This window comes from Macaca fascicularis, chromosome 17, assembly GCF_037993035.2.
Source record: "Macaca fascicularis isolate 582-1 chromosome 17, T2T-MFA8v1.1".
Classification (NCBI taxonomy): domain Eukaryota; kingdom Metazoa; phylum Chordata; class Mammalia; order Primates; family Cercopithecidae; genus Macaca; species Macaca fascicularis.
This window is the reverse complement of record NC_088391.1, coordinates 5,511,923-5,537,872: the sequence shown is the minus strand read 5'-3', so window position 1 is coordinate 5,537,872 and position 25,950 is coordinate 5,511,923. Positions and strand designations below refer to the sequence as shown.

The 25,950-nt window shown below is 42.4% G+C and overlaps 2 protein-coding genes across 8 annotated transcripts in view; both read right to left on the bottom strand.

The window, feature by feature from the left end:
- The window catches only part of ATP8A2 (ATPase phospholipid transporting 8A2), a 651,919-nt gene extending 641,172 nt beyond the window's left edge, over positions 1-10,747 (bottom strand). For all 4 annotated transcript variants that reach the window (XM_045376972.2, XM_045376974.2, XM_065533079.2 and 1 more), the window contains exon 1: positions 10,433-10,747. In XM_045376972.2, coding sequence (XP_045232907.2) covers positions 10,433-10,508 — 76 coding nt within the window. In that variant the 5' untranslated portion in view covers positions 10,509-10,747. The remainder of the gene's footprint in view (positions 1-10,432) is intronic.
- An 11,619-nt stretch (positions 10,748-22,366) lies between these two features.
- The window catches only part of NUP58 (nucleoporin 58), a 42,624-nt gene continuing 39,040 nt past the window's right edge, over positions 22,367-25,950 (bottom strand). For all 4 annotated transcript variants that reach the window (XM_074021737.1, XM_005585509.4, XM_065533078.1 and 1 more), the window contains one exon: positions 22,367-24,809. In XM_074021737.1, the coding sequence (XP_073877838.1) occupies positions 24,640-24,809 (170 nt within the window). In that variant the 3' untranslated portion in view covers positions 22,367-24,639. The remainder of the gene's footprint in view (positions 24,810-25,950) is intronic.

The following is a 25,950-nucleotide window of genomic DNA, read 5'->3' as shown; positions in this document are numbered from 1 at the left end:
ACATGAAAACTTATGTCCACACAAAAACCTGCACAGGAGTATTTATAACAGCTTTATCTATAATTTCAAAAAGTAAAAGCACCCAAGATGTTCTTCAGGAGGTGAATTGATAAATTGTGGTACATCTAGGCAACGGAGTATGATTCAAGGATAAAAAGAAATGAGCTGTCAAGCCATGAAATCACATGGGGGAACATTAAATGCATCTTGCTAAGTAAAGGAAGCCAATCTGAACAGGCTTCATACTATATGATGCTAACTACATGACACTGTGTAAAGAGCAAAGCTGTAACTATGGAGACAGTAAAAAGATCAGTGGTTGCGGAAGGTTACAGAGGAAGGATGGGATGAACAGCTGGAGCACAGGGGATTTTTAGGGCAGTGAAACTCTTCTGTATGATACCATAATGGGGGATACCTGTCATTATACATTGTCACGGTGTGACACAGTGTGACATCATGGTGTGACTTCTGGTGCTGAATTCATAGTGTTAACACGGACAACATCACAGTGTTCACACAGATGCCATCCCACTTCCTCTGCACAACACTGCCAACATTGCCCTGTAATATCTTGTCAACATACCATCCTCCATAGAAGAGCCTGGCGGGTAGTCTCAGAACTCCAGACTAGCTCTCCTACCCTGGGGCTCTTCAGCCACACTCTGTACCCACGCTCAGAAGGCGAAGATCTCCACTGAAAAATATCACAGACTGCAGACAACATAGCTCTCATCATGAGGACTCACAAATTATGAGTGAAATCAAAGTAACCACACACTGATACAAGTTATCGGACTACTAATCATCACCCAGTATTATCTTGGTTGCCAGCACTGTGTTTATTATCACAGCCCATAATTTCATCAATGTAGTTTAAAAGAAAGGCCTAAAAACTCGGTCTTGAACAATTTTAAAAGTCCAGCAGCAGCCCCTGGTAATAAAACCTACCTTTGTCTTCCTAGCAGGACTCAGAGCCACTCACAACCTAACGGTATTTGAACATTATCTATTCAGACTTTTTCTCTTTTGTATTTACTTTCTCCATTTTTCCGACATTGGAGAAAGTAATTTTTAAATGTGTTGCTTTAAAAGGTGCTCTACTCCAATCAATGACTGGTCTCTGAGAAGAAAAAAGTGCTGCTGAGATGCCCACTGGTCTTAAAGAAGGTTGTTGTGTAGGGTATTAAGATTTGTCATGCAGTCAAAAGTGAGATTAACCATAAATCTCACTTTTGGAGTGAGGAATGTGTTGAAGATCCTCTCCATAAATACTGACTGATAATATCAGACAATACTAAAAGACTCAGGCAAACAGATTCTATTAGAGATTAGGTTCAAAGAAATATAATATTATTTCCTAGTGCCATAACCCAGTTCATTTTCAAAATTAACTTAAGGTGGATATCTCAGAGTGTGCCTGAGGGAGACATTCACTCAAGAGGAAGATAAATAACCCTGAAAAAAAAATGCTGGAGGGAGGGTGCAGAGAAGAAAAACAATTTTTTTTTAATACTTGGAGAATCCAAAGACATGGCTTTAGTTCTTTCACACTGGTACTATCGTTGGAAGATCAGACAAGTCCCTGGATCTTCACCTTTCATGATCTTGGTTTCCCTGTGAAGCAACGGGGGTGTTGACTGTCAGATAATTTTATTTCTGAAAGTCTGCAATTCCATAAATAATCAATTAAAGTATTTGGACTAGATGATCTATAATTTGTTCACCAATAGAAATATAATGCAGACCACATATACAATTTTAAACTTTCTAGCAGCTGCACTAAAAAAAAGGAAATACATACAATAATTTTAATAATATATTTTATTTAACCTCACATATCCAAAATATTATTTCGATATATAATAAACAGAAAACATGGTGAATGAACTGTTCCATTTTCCTTTTTCATACTAAGTCTCAGAAATCCAGTGCATATTTTACCGTTACAGCCCAGCTCAGTTGTGACTCACCATTTCTTCAGCCACACGCAGCTAGTGGCCACTCTACTGCACAGCAAAGATCTGCAAAGTCACCTTCAACTTTAATAATCTGACTCTACAGAGTAATGCCTGCTCTGTACAAAGTCTCTCGGGCTCTCTAAAGGACAAATCTTAGACAAGCAAGGTATAAGCTCAACGATTCTACTTGCCCAGGACCAGGGAGAGCTCCTCCCTCATCTCTCATCTCCCTCGCTTCCCTTTGTAGGGCTTGATTGCAACCCAGCTGTTTTCCATTATCACTTGCACTTCTCTCTGATGCCGCCCAGGTTCAGGTCTCATTATTTTGCACCTGGAGTCTTATAACAGGCCCTAACTGTGCATTTCATTTACAATCTTCACTCATCCCTGTGTTTGCATCCAGCCGAGAAACCTATTCAGTTGCCTGCCCACACTGGTGTCTTCCCTTCCGGAAAATCTGCCCAAACTCTAACACCAGAAAATCAGACACTAGAAGAGTTCAATCGAGTTGAATGAATGTATTTCCAAGCTTCAGGAAGGGGCAACAGGAAAATGAACTTAGAGTGGATCCAGAAAGACTGTGTGTTTCTGTTATTCTCTCCAGCACAAATGGACAGCAGACTAACTTGGGGACATGGCACGCTGGGGCGGGGGACGCCGCAGAAACGGCGCACTATCTTACACGTTTAGCAGGGCCCGCTCTGCCGAGTCCCAGAAGACCCCTTAGTTTGTTTGCTACATATACAGTAACCACTGCTTTGAGGGTTAAACACAGAAATTCCGCAGTTTTAAAACCAATGTTATGTTTCCTCGATGCATTACAATAAAGACAATAAAAAGAAAATGGAAGAGACTTAAATAAGGATAATCATTATGTGGCTAAAAATAGCTGATAAGAGGCCTGATCCCATGGCGCAGTGACTGAATATATTATCAGCCAGGCCACTGTTCTCTCCTTTGAATATGAATGAACTGCTCCCCAATACTCACGTATCATGACCTTGAAAAAAGCAACTGTCTTTGAACTAAACATCTGGAATGAGATTGCAAATGTCAGCACAGAGAAGTACTCACTCATTCTGTGGAGTAGTTCGCTTACCCTAGTTTCCTACATAATCAGTCTCTGTAATGTGCTTAAAATATTTACAGTAATCCTGGGATCCTCGGTGCCGCGTCTGGCTTACACAGTATCTCTAGAGACAGAAAAGGGAGAAGGAGCACCCGAATGCTTCCCTGCAATGTGTGAAACGTACATTGCTGATGATTTGGCAAAAGATTACACAAGACAGGAACACTTACTTCTGAATGCAAAACCTCTGAATCAAAAGTAACGAGCCTGCCTTAACATTCTCTGCAAAAGAGGGGAAAAGGAAAAACACATTTCTCCTATCTGGAGTATTTCTTCTCTCCTGCCTTTACTTAAAAAGAAAAGTATACAAATAGGTATATAGAATTTTTAAATGGGAAGCAATAATAATATATTTCTCAGAGGGATGGTGTGAAGACCAGTAAGAAAAATATGCGAAAAACACTAAAGACGTATTCGTAATTACCTTTATTATCTTTATTCTCACACCACCAGACTCACTTCCTTTGCTCTCTTCCCAACAGCACTGCCTGCCATCAGTGGCGCAGTATCAGGTGGGCAGAGCTACAGAGTAGCTAGGACAGCAGGGACGGAGCTAGGACAGCAGGGACGGAGACAGCCAAGTGCTGTCAGTTATGCGGGCTAGTGAGGAATATGTGGAGGAGCTGCTTCACGCGCAATTTTGGAACCCTGTAGCTATTCACCCTGTATATGGAACAGATGCTAAAAAGAAAAAAAACATGTCAGCTTGGAAAGCAGAAACCCATACTAACCAACTCTGAAGTGAGATCTCCAGTGAAAGCCAAAAATAACAAAGTTCTCTTCTCTGTGACAAGAAGAGGGTGTTAAAAATTCAGGCAACCTGAAGCAAACCAATCAAAATGGCATAAATCTTCCTGTAACATTTTACCACATTCCTGAATGCAGCTTTTTCTACACTCACCTGGGAATGATCGTGATGGAAAGCAAAATGGGCAGTATTTATAAACTAATGATTACCAAAAAAAAAAAAAAAAAAAAAAAAAAAAAAAAACCATGCAAAACTCTGGGGAAAAAACAGAATGAGGATTAGATCACTTTTTAGCATGAAATATGATGAAATATTATATGACAAGCTTAACAGGGGCAGGGCGGGAGGGAAGAAATGAAGCATCAGAGCAAGAGACCTGTTCACACAAACACGCGCACACGTATCAGTGGTAATATTGGGCCCAGTAGCCCTCCCCCATCACAGCTGGGGAGCGACCAGCATCATTCATGTGCTCTTTGTTTTTCTTTAGAGAAAGGGTCTTGCTCTGTTGTCCAGGCTGGAATAAGGTGGTGCAGTAGCTCATTGCAGCCTCGAATTCCTGGGCTCAAGTGATCCTTCCACCTCAGTCTCTCAAGCAGCTGGGACTACAGGCATGTGCCACGATGCCTGGCTATTTATAAATTTTTTGTAGAGATGGGGTCTCACTATGTTGTACAGGCTGGTCTCGAACTCCTGGCCTCAAATGAACCTCCCACCTGGACCTCCCAAAGTGCTGACATTACACATGTGAGCCACCAGGCTTGGTCATTCAAGTACTGTTTTGTTTTGTTTTGTTTTGTTTTATTAGAGACAGGGTCTCACTCTGTCGCCCAGACTGGAGTGCAGTGGTGCAATCTTGGCTCACCACAACCTCCCCCTCACAGACTCAAGTGATTCTCCTGCCTCAGCCTGCTGAGTTACAGGGATTACAGGCGTGCACCACAACCACCTGGCTAATTTTTATACTTTTAGGGTTTCACCATGTCGGCCAGGCTGGTCTTGAACTCCTGACTTCAAATGATCCACCTGTCTCGGCCTCCCAAAGTGCTGGGAACGCAGACATGAGACACTGTGCCCAGCCCATCCAGGTACTTTTACAACACATCTGTGCAGGCAGACCCAGGAAGCCACTGGGGTGTGACAGGTCCCCACTCCTTACTCTATTCCTGGAAGGGCTCTCTCCTCTCCTAGAGTAGGTCCTGTTTCTGTGTTTGCCCTTGATGATGATGGGGAGAGACTCCCAGGGCATGGGTGAGATCACTTTTTTATTTTTAGCCCTTCTTAATGGTTGTTAACATTTGTGCTGAGCACTTTTCCCAGCCTAAGTGGATGTAAATAACATCTTGTATCCAGTGTGGTATTGACCAGAAGTTATATTTAGTAAATGTAAAGATCCAAGGAGGAATAATAGAGACCCTTCTTTAGAGGCACTGTATACACTTCCTCTCATAAATGTTTAAAAACATTTTCGAAAATAACTATAAAATATTCCATTGCCTAGCTGGCACCTCTGTCTGAGGGGGTTTTAAGATAACGTATCCGTTGTAAATGTAAAACCAATTATTGGACAACAGAAGGCATCCACAGAGGTGCTTTTTGGCCACGTGTGGGGTAGAAGACAGCCTTGTAGGCAGGACTCCTTTCAACAGAAGGTGATGACCTTCAGAGCCCCTAGACGATGAACAACACTCTATCCAGATTCAGAGCTCCTGGTGAGTAAGTGCTTATTTCTGTAACCATTTACACCTGGATAACCACAGTAACAGAACATTTCAATTCTCCTGTGATGACTATGCAGTCCTCTCCTAGTTAGGCCTCCATCATTAGATTTAGAGGGGAAAATAATAAAGGAAGTTTTTGCCAATTCTTCTATTACATAGGATACATGCCTAGATGGAGGACTTTGCCTTAGATGACGATGGGCAGCATGGGAGAAATCTGACATGCTGTCGATATCATCTTGATTATGTGTCAATTAATGCACGCACTTACATGCACATACCCACAGACCACTACCAACCACCCACAAAGTGCAAACTCTTATTTTTATCTTTATCTGTAACAGAAGTAAATGTAGAATATAGGTAGAAATGACAGTGTTAAAACCTGAATTCAGGCAGGGTACGGTGGCTCATGCCTGTAATCACAGCACTTTGGGAGGCTGATGCGGGTGGATCATGAGGTCAGGAGATCGAGACCATCCTGGCTAACATGGTGAAACCCCATCTCTATTAAAAATACAAAAAAAAAAAAAAAATTAGCCTGGCGTGATGGCAGGCACCTGTAGTCCCAGCTACTCGGGAGACTGAGGCAGGAGAATGGCGTGAACCCAGGAGGCAGAGCTTGCAGTGAGCCAAGATCGCACCACTGCACTCCACCCTGGGTGACAGAGCAAGATTCCGTTTCAAAAAAAAAACTGAATTCTCTTTAACCCTAAAGTCTGGGGTTTTAACCCCTAGATATACTGCCCTTAAGAAACTTCAAAACAGAATCTAGACCATTAGACCAAGTTCAAAAGCTGCCCATGACAGAGATGAGTAAAATCTGTAATTACTGAGCACACACAGGGTAGTACAGGGAATGAGAGCAGGAGAAATTAGATTATTATCTTTATTTCCTGTCAAGGAAGAGAAAACAATATAGAATCAATGAGAGTATTCTGTTCCATTTAGATCTGATATTGAACTAGGCAGGTGGACAATAAGAACCACATTGGACTTGCTAATTAGCTGGTCCTGACAGAAATTACGTAGCAAGTAAGGAATTTCTCTGAATTGTTTTTTCCATTTGTGAAGTGAAGGGATCAGACCATCTCTGAGACATCCTCCAGCTATTACATTCTCACATTAGCTCTGCTTGTATTTTCAGCTGCCCTGCTTCTCCTCCTTGAAACTTAAGGCAAGTTGTTCTGGCAAAAACAGCAAGCATACATTAAAAAACATCTTTGATGACCAGCAGAGGGCAGGGTGAATTGGGCATGGAATTTAGAGGAGGGCTCCAGGGGCAGTTTCTAGAAGATTTGTAGCCCTGATTGGGGGCGGTGGCTCATGCCTGTAATCCCAGCACTTTGGGAGGCCGAGGTGGGTGAATAACGAGGTTAAGAGATCGAGATCATCCTAGCCAACATGGTGAAACCCCGTCTGTACTAAAAATACAAAACTTAGCTGGGTAAGGTGGCGCGCGCCTGTAGTCCCAGCTACTCTGAGGACTGAGGCAGCAGAATTGCTTGAACCCGGGAGGCGGAGGTTGCAGTGAGCTAAGATCACACCACTGCGCTCCAGCCTGGCGACAGACTCAAAAAAAAAAAAAAAAAAAAAAAAAGGAATATTTGTAGTTATCTGGGTTCTGCATTTGGTCTGTGCACTTCCTGCCTGCCTGTTCTTTCATGAAGTCCAGAAATTCAGTAAGATAGGGAAGAGCTTCTGCCCTAGACAGCACTGATGCTGTCGTCCATAGAGAACAACTTCCTTCCTTTCTGTTCCCACTGCTCCCCTCCCACAACCCCGACACCCATATTCACATGCACACAGTTAATTTCCTTACTCATCTGGGTCAAGGTGAGAGCAGAGAGTTGAGAGCTCTTCCCAAGTACATTATAATCACTGCCTAGAACATAAGCTCCATGAGACACACTGCTGTATTCACTGCTCTGTCTCTAGCACCTAGAACCATGCCTGGCACATAGAAGGCACTGATACATATTTGTCACTGACTTTGTTTCCATTCCAAGGGGCTCCACCCTGAGCAGACTGTAAGCACTATAAGGGCAGGAGGATCCCCATGGTCACAAATCTTTGGATTTTCATCATTTGGCAAAATGAGACACACTGGCACCAAGTAGATATTTGGGGAAAGGTAAAACTGATCAAAGTGCAATTGAATGTGCAGAATCAAAGATGGTTCAGACAAGAAAATATTCCAGAATTATTTTTAAAAAGAATATACAGCTCAGCATATAATCTTGAGGCTGACTATGACCTGCAATCCTTTCATCATTAGTTTATTTTTAAAAAATGAAAAGTAGCAGACTTCATTAAAAATCACACATCTTTGTTTAGTATTTTTATGGGAGTACACGACTGTCAGGCCCTTTGCCCCTGTTTCCATCAGTGTCCCCAGAAGCCCACACTATGCAGATCCTCTTTCTTCCCCATACATTATGCAAATACCCTAAACAGACCCAACCTCAGAGCCTCCACTCTGTCTCCTGGAACTTTCAGCCTGTCATCAGCAAGATCCCCCACAACCCGACCCCTCTGACTATTCCTGAAACTTCTTGCCTTAACTGCTGTGCCAGGAGGACCCTGCTCCCCACGGTTACTCTCAGATCACTGCCTTTCCCCTTGCTCCCTAAAAGCTCCCTGCGTTGATGTTCATGCCGTCAGACTACAGGACAGTCTCAGAACAAAGTGACCTCTCTTGAACTCACATCTTCCCCCAGCTACCAGTCGATCTGCTTCTCCCCCCCTTTTCTGCAATATTCACCCAAAAGAGTTTTCTGGACCTGCTGTTTCCAGTTCCTGTCCTGTTACTCTCTTACACCTGCTCTATCAGGCACTGTTCCTCACAATGATAGGTTAACAGCTCTCTTCAAGATCACCAGTGACCTCCACTGACACGACGGTTCTCCAGTCTCATCTTCATTGAGCTCGGCAGCATTGGACACAGGTGCACCCCACCCCTCCCTGAACATCTCCTCACTGAGTTTCAGAGCACCCCCTCTGGGTTTCCAGGGACCTCCCTGGCCATCCTCTCAGGCCCTTTCTGTTGTCCCTCATCTCCCTGACCTCAAAATGTTAGAGTGCCCAGGACTCTATCCAAGAACCCCTCTTTTCTAGGTCACATCTATACACATTGACAGCTGATCACATAATTCTTAGGGGCCGGTGTAAAATGAAAATGTGGGCCCCTTGTTCAAAAATTAAGACTTTCAAGACAGCAACATTGGGCAGAACATCCAAGCAAGTGCCTACTCTTGACAGAGCCAGACTCTGAGCAGCTGCAGGGTATACACTCTAGGAGCCGGTCCTGCCGACGACTCTTGAATGCAGATACCTTGCACACTCCCCGGAGCCCAGACTCATAAATCCAGCTCTCTACTAATCATCTCCACTTGGCTCTGTGGTAGGCATTTCAGACCAAATTATTCACACCTGCCCTCTCCGCAAAAGAGAACCCTGGTCCTCCGCAGCTTCCCCATCTCAGCAAGGGGTGCATTCCTCCGGTGTCTCAGACCAACACCCTTGGGGCCATCTTTAATTCTTTTATTATACTGAAGCCCCACATCCAAATCACAAGCAAATGCCTTTGGCTCCACCTGCGAAGGTACAGAGGGTGTCCCCAGGTCTCCCCAGGCTGCCGCAGCCTCACGCCTGTATCCCTGCGCCCTCCCACTGTCTCTTCCCCGCTATTTAGTCTTGACCCTGCGCCCCGTGACCCCTTCAGGCTGGGATTCTCCTTAAAATGAATATGAAAGTGTCCTGACTTTACCCAAGTTTAACAAACACTGGCTTAAATTACCTGATAAGCTTGCTTCCCTCTCACGTTACTCAACTACAGAAATACGAAAGTCGCTTATTTTCATGCGCCTGTTTTCTCAAAACAAATAAAAAAGCACGAAGACAAGTGACCCCAGCTCCAAACTGCACACCCTCTACCTTCCTCATGTCAAAGATCTGCCTGCAAATTTGCCGCAGTCCTGAAACGGTAAGAAATCATTTTGGGGGCTCCTCTCTACGTCTGCATTAACTAATGGTCTAGGTACCCTTATCAAGTGTCATAGCCACATAACATCCAGCTGCACGACATCATGGTTTCTAAATGTGCTCTATAATCATAGAACGCAGGCCTCTAACAGTGCGAAGGGTCGGGGATGTTATATGCGTTTTTGGGTTTAGGTTTCGAGTTCCAACACCCAGGCGCCTGCAGGCAGGGTGTGTGTGCACGCGTGCGTGTGTACGTGTGTGTGTACCTGTGTGTGTGCGCGCGCGTGTGCATGTGTGTGTTCGTCTCCAGGTGGCTGTATGCACGGACGGTTATGAGCCAGTACGTCGCCGCTGTGCGCGCGAGGACCCGGGGCTCCAAGTGGTGAGAATCACTGGAGGAACCTTTCGGATGCCTTTTCCCCCCTCTGCCTTTGAAATCTGCAGCACCGCGGGCCGGCCGCCGGCGGGGAAGGCTGCATCTTCCCCGCGCCACCCAACAGTGCCCACCACCGCGGGGACTGCCGCCTAGGTCACCTCCCTGAGCCGCATCCGCGCGTAGGGGCGCACGGGCACGCGCACAGGGCGCGCGCACACACTCACGCACGCGCACGCGCGCACACACATCTGTACAGGGACGAGCCGGGGGGTCTCTGACGCCCGCCGCTCCCGTCGCCCGGGCCTGGGGCCTTTTGGCCCCGCAGGTGCAGCGACGCCCAGTCCCCGTGCGGCCAGCGCGCGGCGTCCGCGGATCCTGCAGCCCGGGGAGCCCGGGGAGCCCGGGGAGCCCAGGGAGGGGAGCAGCGCGCGGGCGGGGCAGTGTCGCAGAACCGCAGACGCGCCCCGCGCCGCCCCGGGCCCACCCTCCCCCGCCGCGCCCCTCCCAGCTCACCCACGGACGAGCGGATCCTCGACCTCCGCGGCAGGGACATCTTAAGAGCCTTGTCCAGGCCTGCGCCGTTCAGCATCTCGCCCGTGTGGGGGGCTCGGAGGCCCCGGGCGAGAGACGGAGGCTACGCGCAGGGCTGGGCGCAGGGTCCGCGGCCCGAGGGCCATGGGTGGGCCAGCACCTCGCCGGGCTGCTAGCTGGCCGGGACCGCCCGCGCCTGTGCCGGGCAGCGCCCGAGGCTGCGCCGTCCGTGCCGCAGCGGCCAATGCGGCAGCGCCCGCGAACGGCACCGCGGCGGGCCCCGCTGGCCCGGGCTGCGGCGTGGGGGCGGGGGACCGGCCCTGAGCGGAGCCCCGCGGGAGGAGGAGCGGACGGGAGGCTGGGAGGGATCCGCAATGTTACGCAGGACCGGGGGCTTTTAGCTGTCGGGGAAGGCGATGGGGAGGGCTTGGTGGGGTGGGGGATTGGGCCTGTGCTTTCGTGGGCTCTTCCAGGAGAGGGGTGCCCCTGGGGGACTTGGAGTCTCTGCCTGTCTGCTGCCTATTTACCTGCCTGTCACTTGTCATGTGGAAGTGGAGGCGCTGTGATCCCCCAGGACGCATCCTGCCCCTTTCTTTTCGCAATTTCTGTTCTTCCGTGCCCAGCCTGGTGGTCTCTGTTCAGGGTCTTCGTGGAAGGGTTATTTCCAAAGTGTCTGATGTGTGGCTTGGCACCAGCGAAGTCGGGGGTCTCCAGCCCCCCACTCTACACAATCTGCCCGGCATTCTAACCACGCATATTAAAGCTGCAGGTAGCCCTAAGGAACCTTTAGCAGCACCCTCCCGCGAGCACACGCACAGACCCATCGACACACACTCACACCTTCTTTCATAAACCAAACCATCGAGAGGTAAGGTGACTTGTCCAAGGTCACTTGATCTATTTTTTGTTTTTACTTATCGCATAATGTTTAGACTGTGCTTGATCTTTCTGGGCACAATCCCATGAAGATAAAAAGCTAAATCTTTATCGTGCCTGTGACATTCTGACCTCGGAGTAAAAACAGAACAAAACAAAAATAAAACCGTTCAGGTGAAAGTCTGACCTTGCATTTACTGATGCGATCATTACATTTCTTTTAACCTAAATTAACATTAGGGACTGACAAGGAGGAGTACAGAATTCAGCAAGAAGAATCTGTGCTAGCAAAGACAGCAGTGCGGCCTGAGCCCCTCCTGCCTGGCCTCTGCTTCTGATTTTATTTTCTTTTACCTTTTTTTTTTTTTTTTTTAGTCGGAGTTTTGCTTTTGTTGTCCAGGCTGGAGTGCAATGGCGCGATCTCGGCTCACTGCAACTTCTGCTGCCCGGGTTCAAGCGATTCTCGTGCCTCAGCCTCCCGAGTAGCTGGGATTACAGGCGCCTGCCACCATGCCCGGTTAATTTTTGTATTTTTAGTAGAGACAGGGGTTTCACTATGTTGGTCAGGCTGGTCTCGAACTCCTGACCTCAGGCGATCCACCTGCCTTGGCCTCACAAACTGCTGTAATTATAGGCGTGAGCCACCACACCCGGCCTTTGCTTCTAATTTTCTTAAGAACATCCAGGCCAGGCAAGTTACATTGAAAACTGCAGGCTGGTAAGAATCTACACTAAATGTAGTTTCAGTTAGGGTTCTTTACCTGTCTCTTCTGGGCCCTCAAAAAATTTTCTGATAAAAAATGCATCTTTGGCCGGGCGCGGTGGCTCACGCCTAGAATCCCAGCACTTTGGGAGGCCGAGGCGGGCGGATAACGAGGTGAGGAGATCGAGACCATCTATGGTATTAGACCCCCATGTACATGGCATATGAATAGACAAATAGATCACTGAACAACATTAACAAAATTAATGTACCATTACCAATCAAACAGTATTAAGTATTAAGTAACATTAAGTCCCTTAATGTTGTTCTTACAGACATGAGCTACTGCATCTGTCTACATAAACACTGTATTTTTTAGTAGAGACGGGGTTTCACCATGTTAGCCAAGGTGGTCTCAATCTCCTGACCTTGTGATCCACCTGCCTTGCATCCCAAAGGACTGGGATTACAGGCATGAGCCACTGCGCAAGTCTTTTTTGTTTGTTTGTTTGTTTTTTAGACAAGGTCTCACTTTGTCACCCAGGCTGAAGTGTACGGGTATGATCTTGGCTCACTGCAGCCTCGAATTCCTAGACTCAAGCGATCTTCCCACCTCACCCTCTCGGGTAGCTGGGACTACAGGTGAGCGGCAACACTCCCGGCTTATTTTTGTATTTTTTGTAGAGACAGGCTTTCACCACATTGCCCAGGCTGGTCTTGAATTCCTGAGTTCAAGTGATCCGCCAGCCTGGGCATCCCAAAGTGCAGGGAGTACAGGTGTGAGCCACTGCACCTGGCCTGGAATTTTTGTTTGATGTGTTCACTTACCTATTCCAACACTTAAAAACATGTCTGACACATAATAGTTGCTCACAAATATTTGTTAGCTAATTAGATGAACCTAGAAATGGTGTATACATAAGAATAAGTTGCATAATATGCAAATGGACAATAAGCATGTGAATAAAGATGTTCAACATTAGTCATTAGGGAAATGCAAATCAAAAGCACAATGAGATACTACTTCATGCTCACTGGGATGGCTATTAATAAAAAAGACAGACAATAAAGGATATGAAACCCTCATACATTGCCGGTAAGAATGTAAAATGGTGCAGCAACTTTGGAAAACTCTGGCAGTTCCTCAAAATATTAGATATAGAGTTACCATATGACCCAGCACCTCTGCTTCTAGGTATATACCCCAAGATAATTGGAATCATGCACTGACACAAAAATCTGTCCATGCATATTCATAGTGGTAATACTCAATAGCCAAAAAACGGAAACAGATGTTCATCAGCTGATGCTTGGATGAATAAAATGTGTTATACCCACACAATCAAATATTATTTGACAATAGGCCAGGCACAGTGGCTCATGCCTGTAATCCTAGCACTTTGGGAGGCTGAGGCGGGCAGATTGCCTGAGCTCAGGAGTTTGAGACCAGCCTGGGCAACACAATTAAACCTGTCTCTACTAAAATACAAAAAGCTAGCCAAGTGTGACGGCGTGTGCCTGTAGTCCCAGCTACTCAGGAGGCTGAGGCAGGAGAATTACTTGAACCAGGAGGCAGAGATTGCAGTGAGCTGAGATCGCGCCACTGCACTCCAACCTGGGTGACAAAGACTCCATCTCCAAGAAAATAAAAAATAAAAAAAGTTATTTGACAATAGAAAGGAATGAAGTACTACTCGTACATGCTACAACATAGATAGCCCTTGAAAACCGTATGTGAAGTGAAAGAAGATGGTCACATTTATATAAACTAATCCAGAACATGCTAGAGAGGCAGAGAGTAATGATTACCTAGGGCTTAGGGTGGAATAAGGAGTAACAAAATGTTCTTACGGGGTTTGTTTTTTGGAGGAGGGAGAGGTGACAAAAAATGTTCTAAAACTATACTGTGGCCAGGCATGGTGGCTCGTGCCTGTAATGCCAGCCCCTTGGGAGGTCAAAGTGGGAGGATCATTAGAGGCCAGGAGTTCAAGACCAGCCTGGGCAACACAGAGAGACCTTATCTAAAAAAAAAAAAAAAATTAACCAGGTATAGTGGCCGTGCTTGTAGTTCCAGCTACTTGGGAGGCAGATGCTGGAGGACTTTTTGAGCCCAGAAGTTGGAGGTTGCAGTGAGCTATGATCACCCCACTGCACTCCAGTCTGGGTGAAGAGACTATCTCTAAAAAAAATTTTTTTTTTTTTTGACAGAGTCTCGCTCTGTCACCCAAACTTGAGTGCAATGGTGCAATCTCAACTCACTGCAACCTCTGTCTCTGGGTTCAAGCGATTCTCGTGCTTCAGCCTCCCAAGTAACGGGGATTACAGGCACCTGCCACCACACCCGGCTAATTTTTGTATTCTTAGTAGAGACGGGGTTTTGCCATGTTGCCCAGGCTGGTTTTGAACTCCTGAGCTCAGGCAATTCGAAAACAAATTTTTTTAATTAAAACTAGACTGTGATAATATTGTACAACTTTGTGAAAACACTAAAAACTACTGAATTTTACTTCAAATGGATGAACTGTAATGGTATGTGAATTATATCTCAATAAAATGTTATTTTTTTAACAAAAGAGTGAATTGCATAATTGGAATTTAAAAGTATTTAATTCACTATACTTGGTCAATTTTATTTTGCACCAACTTTTCCTACTCTGAGTTTTCCACCAATGTCTTCTATACATTGAATTAGTGGTCTGCTTCCCAGTTCCTCTAAATACTCCTAGGATCTGGTATACGAGCCATTAGATTGTCCTTTAACACCAAGGGCAAGTTTTATTTCCTTAATTCTAAACATCTTGACCAAATCTACTCTAAATTTAACGTGCTTTTCTTAAATAATGGGATTTACAAAATGAGAATTAGAAGTTCCTTAAAGGTAGATATTTGTTGATTCAAGGACTGCTCAGAACTGGATTTTTCTTCCTACTTCATTGGTTTCTGTAACACTGGGTTTTCGAAATTCAGTTAAAACCTGTGATTTGTTGCCTGAGAGAAAGAGAAAAATCGTTTAGACTGTATTATGACAATAGTTAATACTTATTGCATCTTACAGGAACATATTTAAGCACCTTACATATGCTAACCAATTTTAATCTTCACAGTCAACCTATAAGATGTGTTCTTATCTTCATTTTACTAACGAGGCACAAAGATGTTAAATAACTTGCCTAACTGGAGCCACCAAGTGATAAAGCTGAGATTCTAACCCTAGTAGCATGGTTGCAAGGCCTATGTGGAGAACGATCAGCAGGGAGGGCCACTGAAGCAACCCTTTTCCCACTGCATTATTTAATTAATAAACATTAATAGAATCCAGTTAAACGGTAAGCAAAAACAAACCCACACTAAAACAAGACAGGGCTCCTGTCCTGGGATTACACAGCCTAATATGGGAGACAAAGATACCACCAAATAATACAAATATAACTAGGTAAGCCTGTATTAGAAGGTCCAAAGTCCAACCAGAGTGAAGAGGTACAAACTAACTTTGTCCAGGGGAGTTAGAGAAGGGTGAGGAAAGATGATGCTGAAGGGCTAACATTGACTCCATACAAAGGAAACAGCCCCTTGTGTGAAAGAGCATAGTGTTCGGGAACGGCCTTGGTGTGGGACAGTGTCAGAAGGGACTGGTAAAAGTAGAGGCCAGACTCTGAGGGGCTTTTTATGTTATGAAAGAGTTTGAAATAAAGAGTACCAATGAGTATGGGCTTGACAGGATCCTGTTCGTGAAGATAACTGTAGGAACTCTGATGATGAACAACGGGAGACAAAAGAAAGCAGGGATACCAAGTAGGAAATCGACGTAAGAGGCAAAAAGAAGCAAATTAAATTATCTGTAATTTATTTCTCTTTTAGACATATAAGCCATATTTGGTCCCAGAACCATGGTCTGCACCATCTAAAGCAGCATGGTGTAACAGAAATATAATGCGAGTCACATATATAACTTTAAATTTTATACTAGCCAGGTGTGATGGTGTGCGCCTGTAATCCTAGCTACTTGGGAAGTTAAGATGGAAAGATTACTTGATCCCAGGAGTTCAAGACCAGCCTGGGCAACGTAACAAGACCCCCCATCTCAAAATAATAATAATAATAATAATAATAATAATACATTTTATACTAAACACATTAAAACAAGTAAACAAACATTTTGAAATATATTTAACTCAATATATTTCAACATGTCAATACAAATCCTTAACAAAGTATTTTGCATCTTTCATACTGTCTTCAAAATCCAGTGTGAATTTTATACCTAAAGAATTTTCCATTTGAATGCTAAATTTCCTTTGAAACTTAATTTGCATTTAGATTTTATAAATTTTACTATTGAAAATGTAGACTCAAGTACTCAAGTTTTTCCAAACACACTTAAATGTTGCCTGATATTTGAATGGTGTGTCAGTTTTTAAATTTTAATTGATAAAAATTAAAGTTAAAAGTTCAGTCCCTCAATCACACCTGCCATATTTCAATGCTCAGGAGCCCCACATGGCCAGTGGTTACCACTGTGGACAGTGCAGACTGCACTGCTTCTCAGCCAAGGGAGAACGACTTGCCAGCCACTCCCTTGTTGGATTATAATAGATATCCACAAAATGTGTATTATCAGGATCTAAAAAGGAAGAATCTCTCGTTCTAAACCAACTGCAAGTAAAACACCGTATAGAGGAGTAGAAATTCTTGACACCTGAAGAAGCAAATGCGCAGCACATTATTGTTTTTGGTTAAGTTACTTAAAAAAAAAAAGAATATTGTTCTTTAGATTAATCCTTGTTTGGCTAAGAGAAAATGTAAACAATGATTTGAAAGAATTGTTATTAATGCACCTATAAAAACATCTACAAAAACAAGCTCTATTGTGGAACTTTAACTCATAAGGCCTTCTGTTTAAAACTGTATATGGAGTAGACTCCTAAAACACAGCCCCACTACAAAACACCTGAAAATAATGAGGGCAATTTTTAAAAAACATCTTTTAAATGCATAGCTGAATTAGCAATAAAGTAAATTCTTGGAAGCCAAAAATGAAGTGAAAGTGTGAGAACGATGGAGCACTGAGACTTGTGGCTGCTAACAAAGACATTGAGGTTATAACCCTGCTCAGGAGGCAAGCCGAGGCCCAGCAGCCTGTGGAGATGTGCTTACTGTACCCTAGGTAAATTCTCCCCTTCTTCCTTAGCAGTATGGGTTTTAGCTGAGTGCAGGATATCTAGCAAAAGACATTCCCCAGACCTGCTTGCAGCTATGTGACTAGGTGCTGGCCAATGTGGTATGAGTAGAAGTATGCAACTGCTGGCTCATACTCCTGAAAGGAAAGGTATTCTCTTCACTCATTCCTTCTTCCCCTAAGCTGGAATGCAAATACAGGTTGAGAATCCCTAACTTGAAATGTTCCAAAATCTGAAACTTGAGTGCCAACATGAAGCCACAAATGGAAGATTCCACATCTGACCTCATGTGAAGGGTCAGTCAATACTTTGACACACAACATGATTTAAAATAGTGTATAACATTACCCCCAGGCTATGTGTATAAAAAACATAAATGAATTTCATGTTTAAACTTGGGTCCCATCCCCAAGATGTCATTACATATATGAAAATATTCCAGGTCGGGAGTGGTAGTTCATGTCTGTAATCCCAGCATTTTGGGAGGCCGAGGCGGGTGGATCACTTGAGGTCAGGAGTTCGAGACCAGCCTGGCCAACATGGTGAAACCCTGTCTCTACTAAAAATACAAAAATTAGCTGGGTGTGGTGGCAGATGCCTGTAATCCCAGCTACTCAGGAGGCTGAGGTAGGAGAATCACTTGAACCCGGGAGGCAGAGGTTGCAGTGAGCAAGATTGCGCCACTGCACTCCAGCCTGGGTAACAGAGTGAGACTCTGCCACCAAAAAAAAAAAAAAACAAACAAACAACAACAACAACAACAAAAATATATATATATATTCTAAAATCTGAAACACACTTCTTGTCCCAAGCATTTGAGATAAGGGATACAAACTTCCTCTGGAGGGTGAAGTATTAGTTGCTTTTTATTTTGAACCCCTTTATGTTGTTCAAATTTAACATTTTAAATTAAATACATGGTTCTTTAAACTTCTAAATACTTCACAAAATATAAACCATATTCATACTTATTCCTCAAAGCCACGTATTTTCTTGATTCCCTCGGGCCAAATTAATCTCCTCATACACTCGAGAATTTTTCTTGTATCCTTATAACTTAAGAAAGCCCACTTTATATCAATTTATGTCAAGTTAAAAGCCTGCATAGACTGTACATAGACTGCCTGGGTTTGAATTCTGGCCCATTCGCTTGCTAGTTGAGTGGTGACTATTATTTAACAACTGTGCCTGTTTTCTCACCTGTAAAAAAAAAAAAAAAAAAAGGAACAACAGTACCCAGCTCACAGGATTGAGGACTAAATGAGTTAATGTATGGCAACTCATAAGAGCAGATCCTGGCCCCTACTTAGCACTGTTAGCTATTATTGAGTATAGACAATATCCTACCCATATTTGTATTCCTAAATTCCCAGCAGTGGAGCACACAAATTAAGTAATGTTTACTGAATTAAACTGACTTGCTACCAGGGGGATTAAAAGAGGGGTGGTGATGACAAGAAAGTTCTCCCCAAGTTAATTCTGCAGCACACTTGTCAGCAATGAAACCTTTGTGAGCCTGGTAGGTTTTTTGTTTCTATTAGCTGACAGACTAGGTAGAAAAAACAAATGCATTCTATTGAATGAATGTGAAAAATCAATTTTTCCATTAATCCCTACTCTCTCCTATGTATGTTGCGGTCTCTCATTCTTGCCTGTTTCCATGGTTCTCTTGAGGTTTTTTTTTTTTTTTTTTTGAGACGGAGTCTTGCTCTGTCGCCCAGGCTGGAGTGCAGTGGCGAGATCTCGGCTCACTGCAAGCTCCGCCTCCCGGGTTCACGCCATTCTCCTGCCTCAGCCTCCCGAGTAGCTGGGATCACAGGCACCGCCACCACGCTGGGCTAAATTTTTTTGTATTTTTAGTAGAGACTGGGTTTCCCTGTGTTAGCCAGGATGGTCTCGATCTCCTGACCTCGTGATCCGCCCGCCTCGGCCTCCCAAAGTGCTGGGATTCCAGGCCTGAGCCCCCGCGCCCGGCCAGGTTCTCTTGAGCTTTTTCTAAATGGCCTGTTGAAGTTTATCCATACCAGCAAGTCTCACTTGGTCTGGAAATGTGAGAGGGAGTCATACAAGCCTTCCAGGAAAGGTTTTCTTGTTAAACTTCTGACAGTTCATAAAATTCAAATAGTCAACATTGCTTTGCTTACCTTTTCCAAGGTGGACATAACCCCCCACCGCCCCTATGGCCCAGCTGCTGGGATGACGCTTTTCTCCATAAACCTCTTCATAGGGAACCAGCAGGAAAAGGTCAAAGATGGACTGCACAAGTCCAGCTCTTGCTTCTTTATAACACTTTTTACACCACAGATATTCTTCCCTCTCCTTTTAAATCACATAGACCTAGGTACTTACCTTACTTTGCCCTATATGGTCTATTACATACTTGTAGTTTCCCCCATATGAACTGTGTAATCACATTACCTTCAGTGCCTTTGTTAGTCATGAAAATCAGCATGCCATTCCTGTATCAGAGACAGGCAGTAAAATACTGTGCTTTGGAATTAAACAGATCTGGGTTTAAAACCCAGACCTATGACTTAGCTATGCGACCTCAAATAAGTTCCTTAACGTTAGCCTCAGTTCCTTCATCTATAAATTGGGTATTTCTGCTTTATACGGTAATATTCAGACTAAACAAGGTCAAGTATATAAAGTGCCGAAAGTGGTACCCAGGACAGACTAAGCACCCAATAAATGAGAATGTGATGTAAGAGGCAAAGAGGACTTTGTGCAGGAGATTTAAGTTAGGTATGCCAGCTCAGACTCCCCAGGACACTGGCTCATGTTAGCAAGGCCCAGAATCCTGTGACTGAACAAGCCTGTCTTGGTGTGTGCTTTAAAAAGTGTGGCAAAGTCAGCTTTATTCACAGAAAAGGTAGGACACTAATTCGGATTTACTATATGATCATCAGAAAGGACAGGTAAATTAACTGGTTGTAATAATGAAAATGACCTCATACCTACTACGGGATAAAAATTTGCGCTCAAATAAAATCAAGATGGTTAGTAAAAATAAACAAGAATCTAATAAAAAGTTTGCTAAAAGAATAAAAGACCCAAGAAATGCATATATCATGCTGTGCTTATTGTTGTCAATTTCCCCCAGGACATATTATTTTGTGTAAATCCAATAAAAATCTCAGTAGAATTTTTTGAAGAAAAATCAAAATAAAGTAGACTACAGTTCATCTTAAAGACTAAGTGTGCTAGATTAGCCTCCCCACACAAAAACAAACAAAAAGGGTAAGACAGAGCAGCTTCCCATCAGGTATACAAATAAAGCATCTGGCTACAATGATTAATGCAGTGGGGTATTGGTGCAGGAACAGCTAATGCTTCTCAAGTGTCAGGGCTTACACTACCCAAATGCTTTAGATTATTAATACAAACCACCCATGTATATTATCCTCATTTTCCAGACGATAAAGCTGAACTCTAGAAAGGTTATGTAACTTGCTTAAGATCACACATGGTCAAGGCAGGATTCTGAACACAGCTGACTAGACATACCTCTCAGGAAAAATATTAATACCTATTATCTACAGAGGTCCTCCAAATCATTAAGAAAAAACCCTAATTTCATATAAAAATTGTCAAAGGACATAATAAGCAATTACACTCACATACAAATAGCTGGTACACGTTAAAAAGTTTGACCTCACAGACTTAGGATTACAATTAACTAGGATCACAAAGAATACTAGGAAATGGATATACATGCTGGTAGGAGTACATATTTGTATAGCATTTTGGGAAGGCAATGTGACATTAAAAAACACAATTTATGACTTTTCAGCAATTTCTTTCCAGGATCAACCCTAAAGAAACTGAAATAGTCAAATGAACCTAACCATCCATCAACAGAGAATAGTTGGTGTGGTGTTTGTGTGTGTATGTGTGTGTACACGATGGAATACCACACAGCCACTAAACGGAATGAATTGACTGGGCATGGTGGCTCACACCTGTAACCTCAGCACTTTGGGAGGCTGAGGCAGGCAGATCACCTGAGATCAGGAGTTCCAGACCAGGCTGGCCAACATGGTAAAACCCCATCTCTACTAAAAATACAAAACTTAGCCAGGCGTAATCATGCCTGTAATCCCAGCTACTCGGGAGGCTCAGGGAGAACTGCTTGAACCCAGGAGGCAGAGGTCGCAGTAAGCCGAGATGGCATCAGCCTGGGCGACAAAAGTGAAACTCCATCTCAAAAAAAAAAAAAAGAATTAATGGCATTCGCAGCCTGGATGGGATTGGAGACTATTATTCTAAGAGAAGAAACTCAGGAATGGAAAACCAATCTCTAAGTGGGAGCTAAGCCATGAGGATACAAAGGCATTAAGAATGATACAATGGACTATGGGAACTTAGAGGGGAAGGGGTGGGAAGAGGGTGAAGGGTAAAAGGCTACAAATTGGGTTCAGTGTATACTGCTCAGGTGATGGGTGCACCAAAATCTCACAAATCACCACTAAAGAACTTACTCATGTAACCAAATACCACCTGTTCCCCAAAAACCTATAGAAATAAAAACATTTAAAATAAGAATTACATTTCCTAAAAAAACACAACACAGAATAGTTGGAACAGATCATCGTACACCCATTCTATGGGACAGTATGTAAAAAGTAAATCTATACGGACACAGAACAATGCTGATGATGTACCAATAGAAGGGAAGAAGAACAAGTCCAGAACAGACTTTTTAACCCATTTGTTAAAAAAGTAAAAAGAGGGATCTAAGAGAATAAAATGTGATTTAAAAAAAAAATCAGAGAGAATATAAAAGAAAAAGAAAAGAGAAGTAACATTTATATACTCTTTAAGACACATTTAAAAGGGTCTGCAAGGATACATATCAAACCATTAGAGTGCACACTAGGAAATGGAGGGGAATTAGGGCCTCAAAGTTCAAGGGGATTTTTCCTTTACTCAATATTCTTCTTTGTAACTAAAAATGTTCACGGTTTTTGTCATTTTGAGAAGACAAAAGCAAGTGAGAAATAATTTACCATTTTATGTTCACTCTTCTGTTTAAAAAAGAGCAAGATGTATAAACCAATGAAGGGAATACACTAAAACCCAACCGGAGAAGAAAAGAGCAATAATAAGAAAATTACATATTAAGAACAGCTACTGACACCTATAAAGAATCAAAGCAACTGACACAATAAATTTTATTGTTTCCATAATAATAGGCTCTGGACAAAGACAATGGAGACAATGACAACACATTTAAACTCCTATAACAAATTAATCTTACAAATTTCCAGTGGCTCAACATATTAAAATGCAAAATATATAAAGAAAAAAACAAGAAATATAAATATTCAGATTTCTGCAGTACAATGAAATGTCTTTTAAAAAAAGTTTATTGTAATTGTGTATGTAATTCTGACAGTAATTCAAAACACAAAATCACACCTTTTCCCTAACTTCCCACGATCTGGATCTGGGAATTGCAATATTACAGAAATATGCAAAAATAAGCTTACTGCTCAGAGATAAATAATTTTCCTTATTTCAATGCATCAATGCACAAAAATTTCAATTCAAAAAAGCCAATCACTGCTATATGCAGATAAATAAAACAGATTTGACAACACTTTTACAATCAAACCCAACATTATACAAAAAATGTGTGTGCGTGAGCACGTACATGTGCGTGTATGCAATGCCTATTTTAGAAAAAAGGTGTCTTGATGAAAATGATTTTGAAAATAGTCACTGACACACATTATATACAAAACCTTTTATATAAAAAATTAAACTATTTTCAATGAAATTCCATGTTCACATCCTATCTGAAAACTGTAATTGAATCATAAATAGGTCTACTAATGGTTTCTCTCTGAAATCATGGCTAAGGCAGTTCTCTTTCCAAGGGTTTTCTTTTATATCCACCTGACGTCACTAATACTAATACTAATGTAGTCAAATACACAGATGCAACCTGACATGCCTATGCATTATTACCTGGAGCTCTGTTCACTGTTATAATGGGAGAATTTACAGTTGCTACAAAGAATAATTTTCTTGTTTAAAATATACTGGTTTCTCTATTCCAAATTAAGCACTTACTTAAGACATTAAGAGGCTGAGAAGCCACTCCATTTGGTGTCAATATCAATAGCCCTATAAGAAAGAACTCTGTATTGGAATAGCTAGAAATGGTCTCACTAAAGTGAGAACTTTAGTGCATCCTTCACCTGCATAGAATCAGTTTGGCTAATAGCTCTTTGCCCCAGAACACCAGTCTGGAGTTCAAATATGCTCCTGAAAGTTCATCTCAGGTAAGAAAAAAACATCTCACAGAAGCAAATAAGGACACACAGGATAATAAAATTGTTAAAATCTGTTTGATGAGTCTTACAGCATTCCTCATTTGGAGGGGCTGCTACAGGTTAAGGTGGAAACAAAAATGGAAAAGGCCGGGGCAATAAAGTTGAGTTGGCCAAGTATTTACGCCAGTAACCATTTCAATAAGTCTTTAAGCAAACAACTGCAATGACCTGGTACCTCTAGCTCATCATTCTACAAGCACTGAGGATATGAAGCTTTAAAGGTGAAAACTTGAATACCCTTAGAAAAGGGGAACAGTCTGAGGCAAAAGTTGTAGGCCTGTAAATATATATTTTATTTTCATTTTTTTGAAGACAGAGTTCTGCTCTTATTGTCCAGGCTGGAGTGCAGTGGTGCGATCTCAGCTCACTGCAACCTCCACCTCCCGGGTTCAAGCGATTCTCGTGCCTCAGCCTCCTGAGTAGCTGGGATTATAGGCGCCTGCCACTATGCCTGGCTAATTTTTGTATTTTTAGTAGAGATGGGGTTTCACCATGTTAGTCAGGCTGGTCTCGAACTCCTGACCTCAGGTGATCCACCTGCCTCCGCCTCCCAAAATGCTGGGATTACAGGCGTGAGCCACCATACCCGGCGTAAATATATATTCTATATGCACACACAACTGTGTGTATTATTCTGTAAATATTTACATACATATTCACAAGATGCCCTGCAGTGTAATTCAAAAGGCCTTTATCAAGGAACAAATTGATTCTAGTATAGGCCCTAGAGTTCACACCATCTGTATAAGAAACAAATGTGCATGTATTCACATAATGTAAACCTCATCAACAAAAACACTAGGTTAAATAGTATTAGGTTAATGGTTTCTAACCATTATCAATCACTGATGTAATGAGAACATTTCTTACACTGAGAATCAAACTAAAAAGGAAACACAACTGGACTTTAAATTCACAAGAAAAAAGATGTTCAGTATGGCAAACATGAAGAAAGTTCAAATTCCAGAGTAGGGAAAAATATCAAAATTTTATAAATCTCCTGGGATGCAATTTAATTACTGCATCATTAGAAAAATAGACTCATAGAATGAACGGTGCTGTTATGGATTCTCTCAACACATCAACCCATGTTTATCTTTTTCCTCTTTTGTTTCCAGCTGGAGGTTTCTTCAACTGAAGGAGTTGTCCTCCTGTTCCAAAACCTGCAGAGGCAGGATTGGACACCCCAAAAGTCAAACCAGCTGATGCCGTGATGCCAGGATTGCTGAAGTTAAACCCAGATGTACTTGAGCTGCCAAAGCCTTATGTTTAGGGAAAAAAATATTCATATCAGAAGTTGAATTCCAAAATCAAATATAAAAACAGGGAGGAGCAGTAAATTTCTATCTAAAAGAATACATAATCTGTAAGAAATGCAAGTATCTTAAAGCCCTAAATTTCTCACATGAAATTTTAACAGGAAAATTTAGCTAACAACTAAGTGGCACCTTGAAAGAGAGTTTAGTGATGCAGGCCAAAAGAGAAACCTTAGCACAAATAACTAAAATCTATACAAACTTCAAATTGCCAGAAACTTTCCTGTTAATTAAATATGTCAAGGTGCCTTCCTCCTTAGCCCCAACAACATTTTATCCACATGTAGAAGAGGGACATTCACATATCTGGACCTACCCTTGCTATCCCATGCACTCCAGGAAAGCGTCAACCCACAATATTCAAGACAATGAACAACAAAAAAGCAGTACTCACTGTTTTGATTTTATAAGAGCTTTTGCAAAATTAAGATCTAGTAGTACTACTGCCTAGTTAACTAATACAATATTTTGATTATAATCCTGATAACATGGAATCCTATTATTATCTTCCTCCACTGGAACTGCTGATTTTTAAACACTACTTATATTAAGTGGAACTTCCTTTAAATTCTCTAAATTTAAACACATCTTTCACAGTATTATGTCATTATATTAGATATGGTATTTGTCCCTAAGCACTGCACATTAAAACAAGCCATATTTACCAATATAAATGCAAAAGTAGATGAAATTTGGAATTTCTCATAAGAAGAGTCAAAAAAATTATACCTATTTCAAAAATGAACAAGGAACTAAATTAATAATAAAGATTTGGTATTCTCAAAACCAGAGGGACTCTGGAATAGAAATCATTCTCCAGGATGAATTATGACAAGAAACTTGGTTAAACTTTCACAATGATGGGTTCCTTTTTGCAATAATGAAGAAAATGACTTAACCACGAAGTTAGTCACTAGGGTTCAAATGAATCTCTACTTAATTAGAAGATATAATTAATTATTAAATCAAACTAAGAAGTCTTGTTAGAAATATTTTACAAACCTGCCCTTTAGTTTATGAGAGAGATAAAGTAAAATGATTAGTTAGGCTTACATACTTCATCCAGGGGGTAAAAACTGAATCAGGG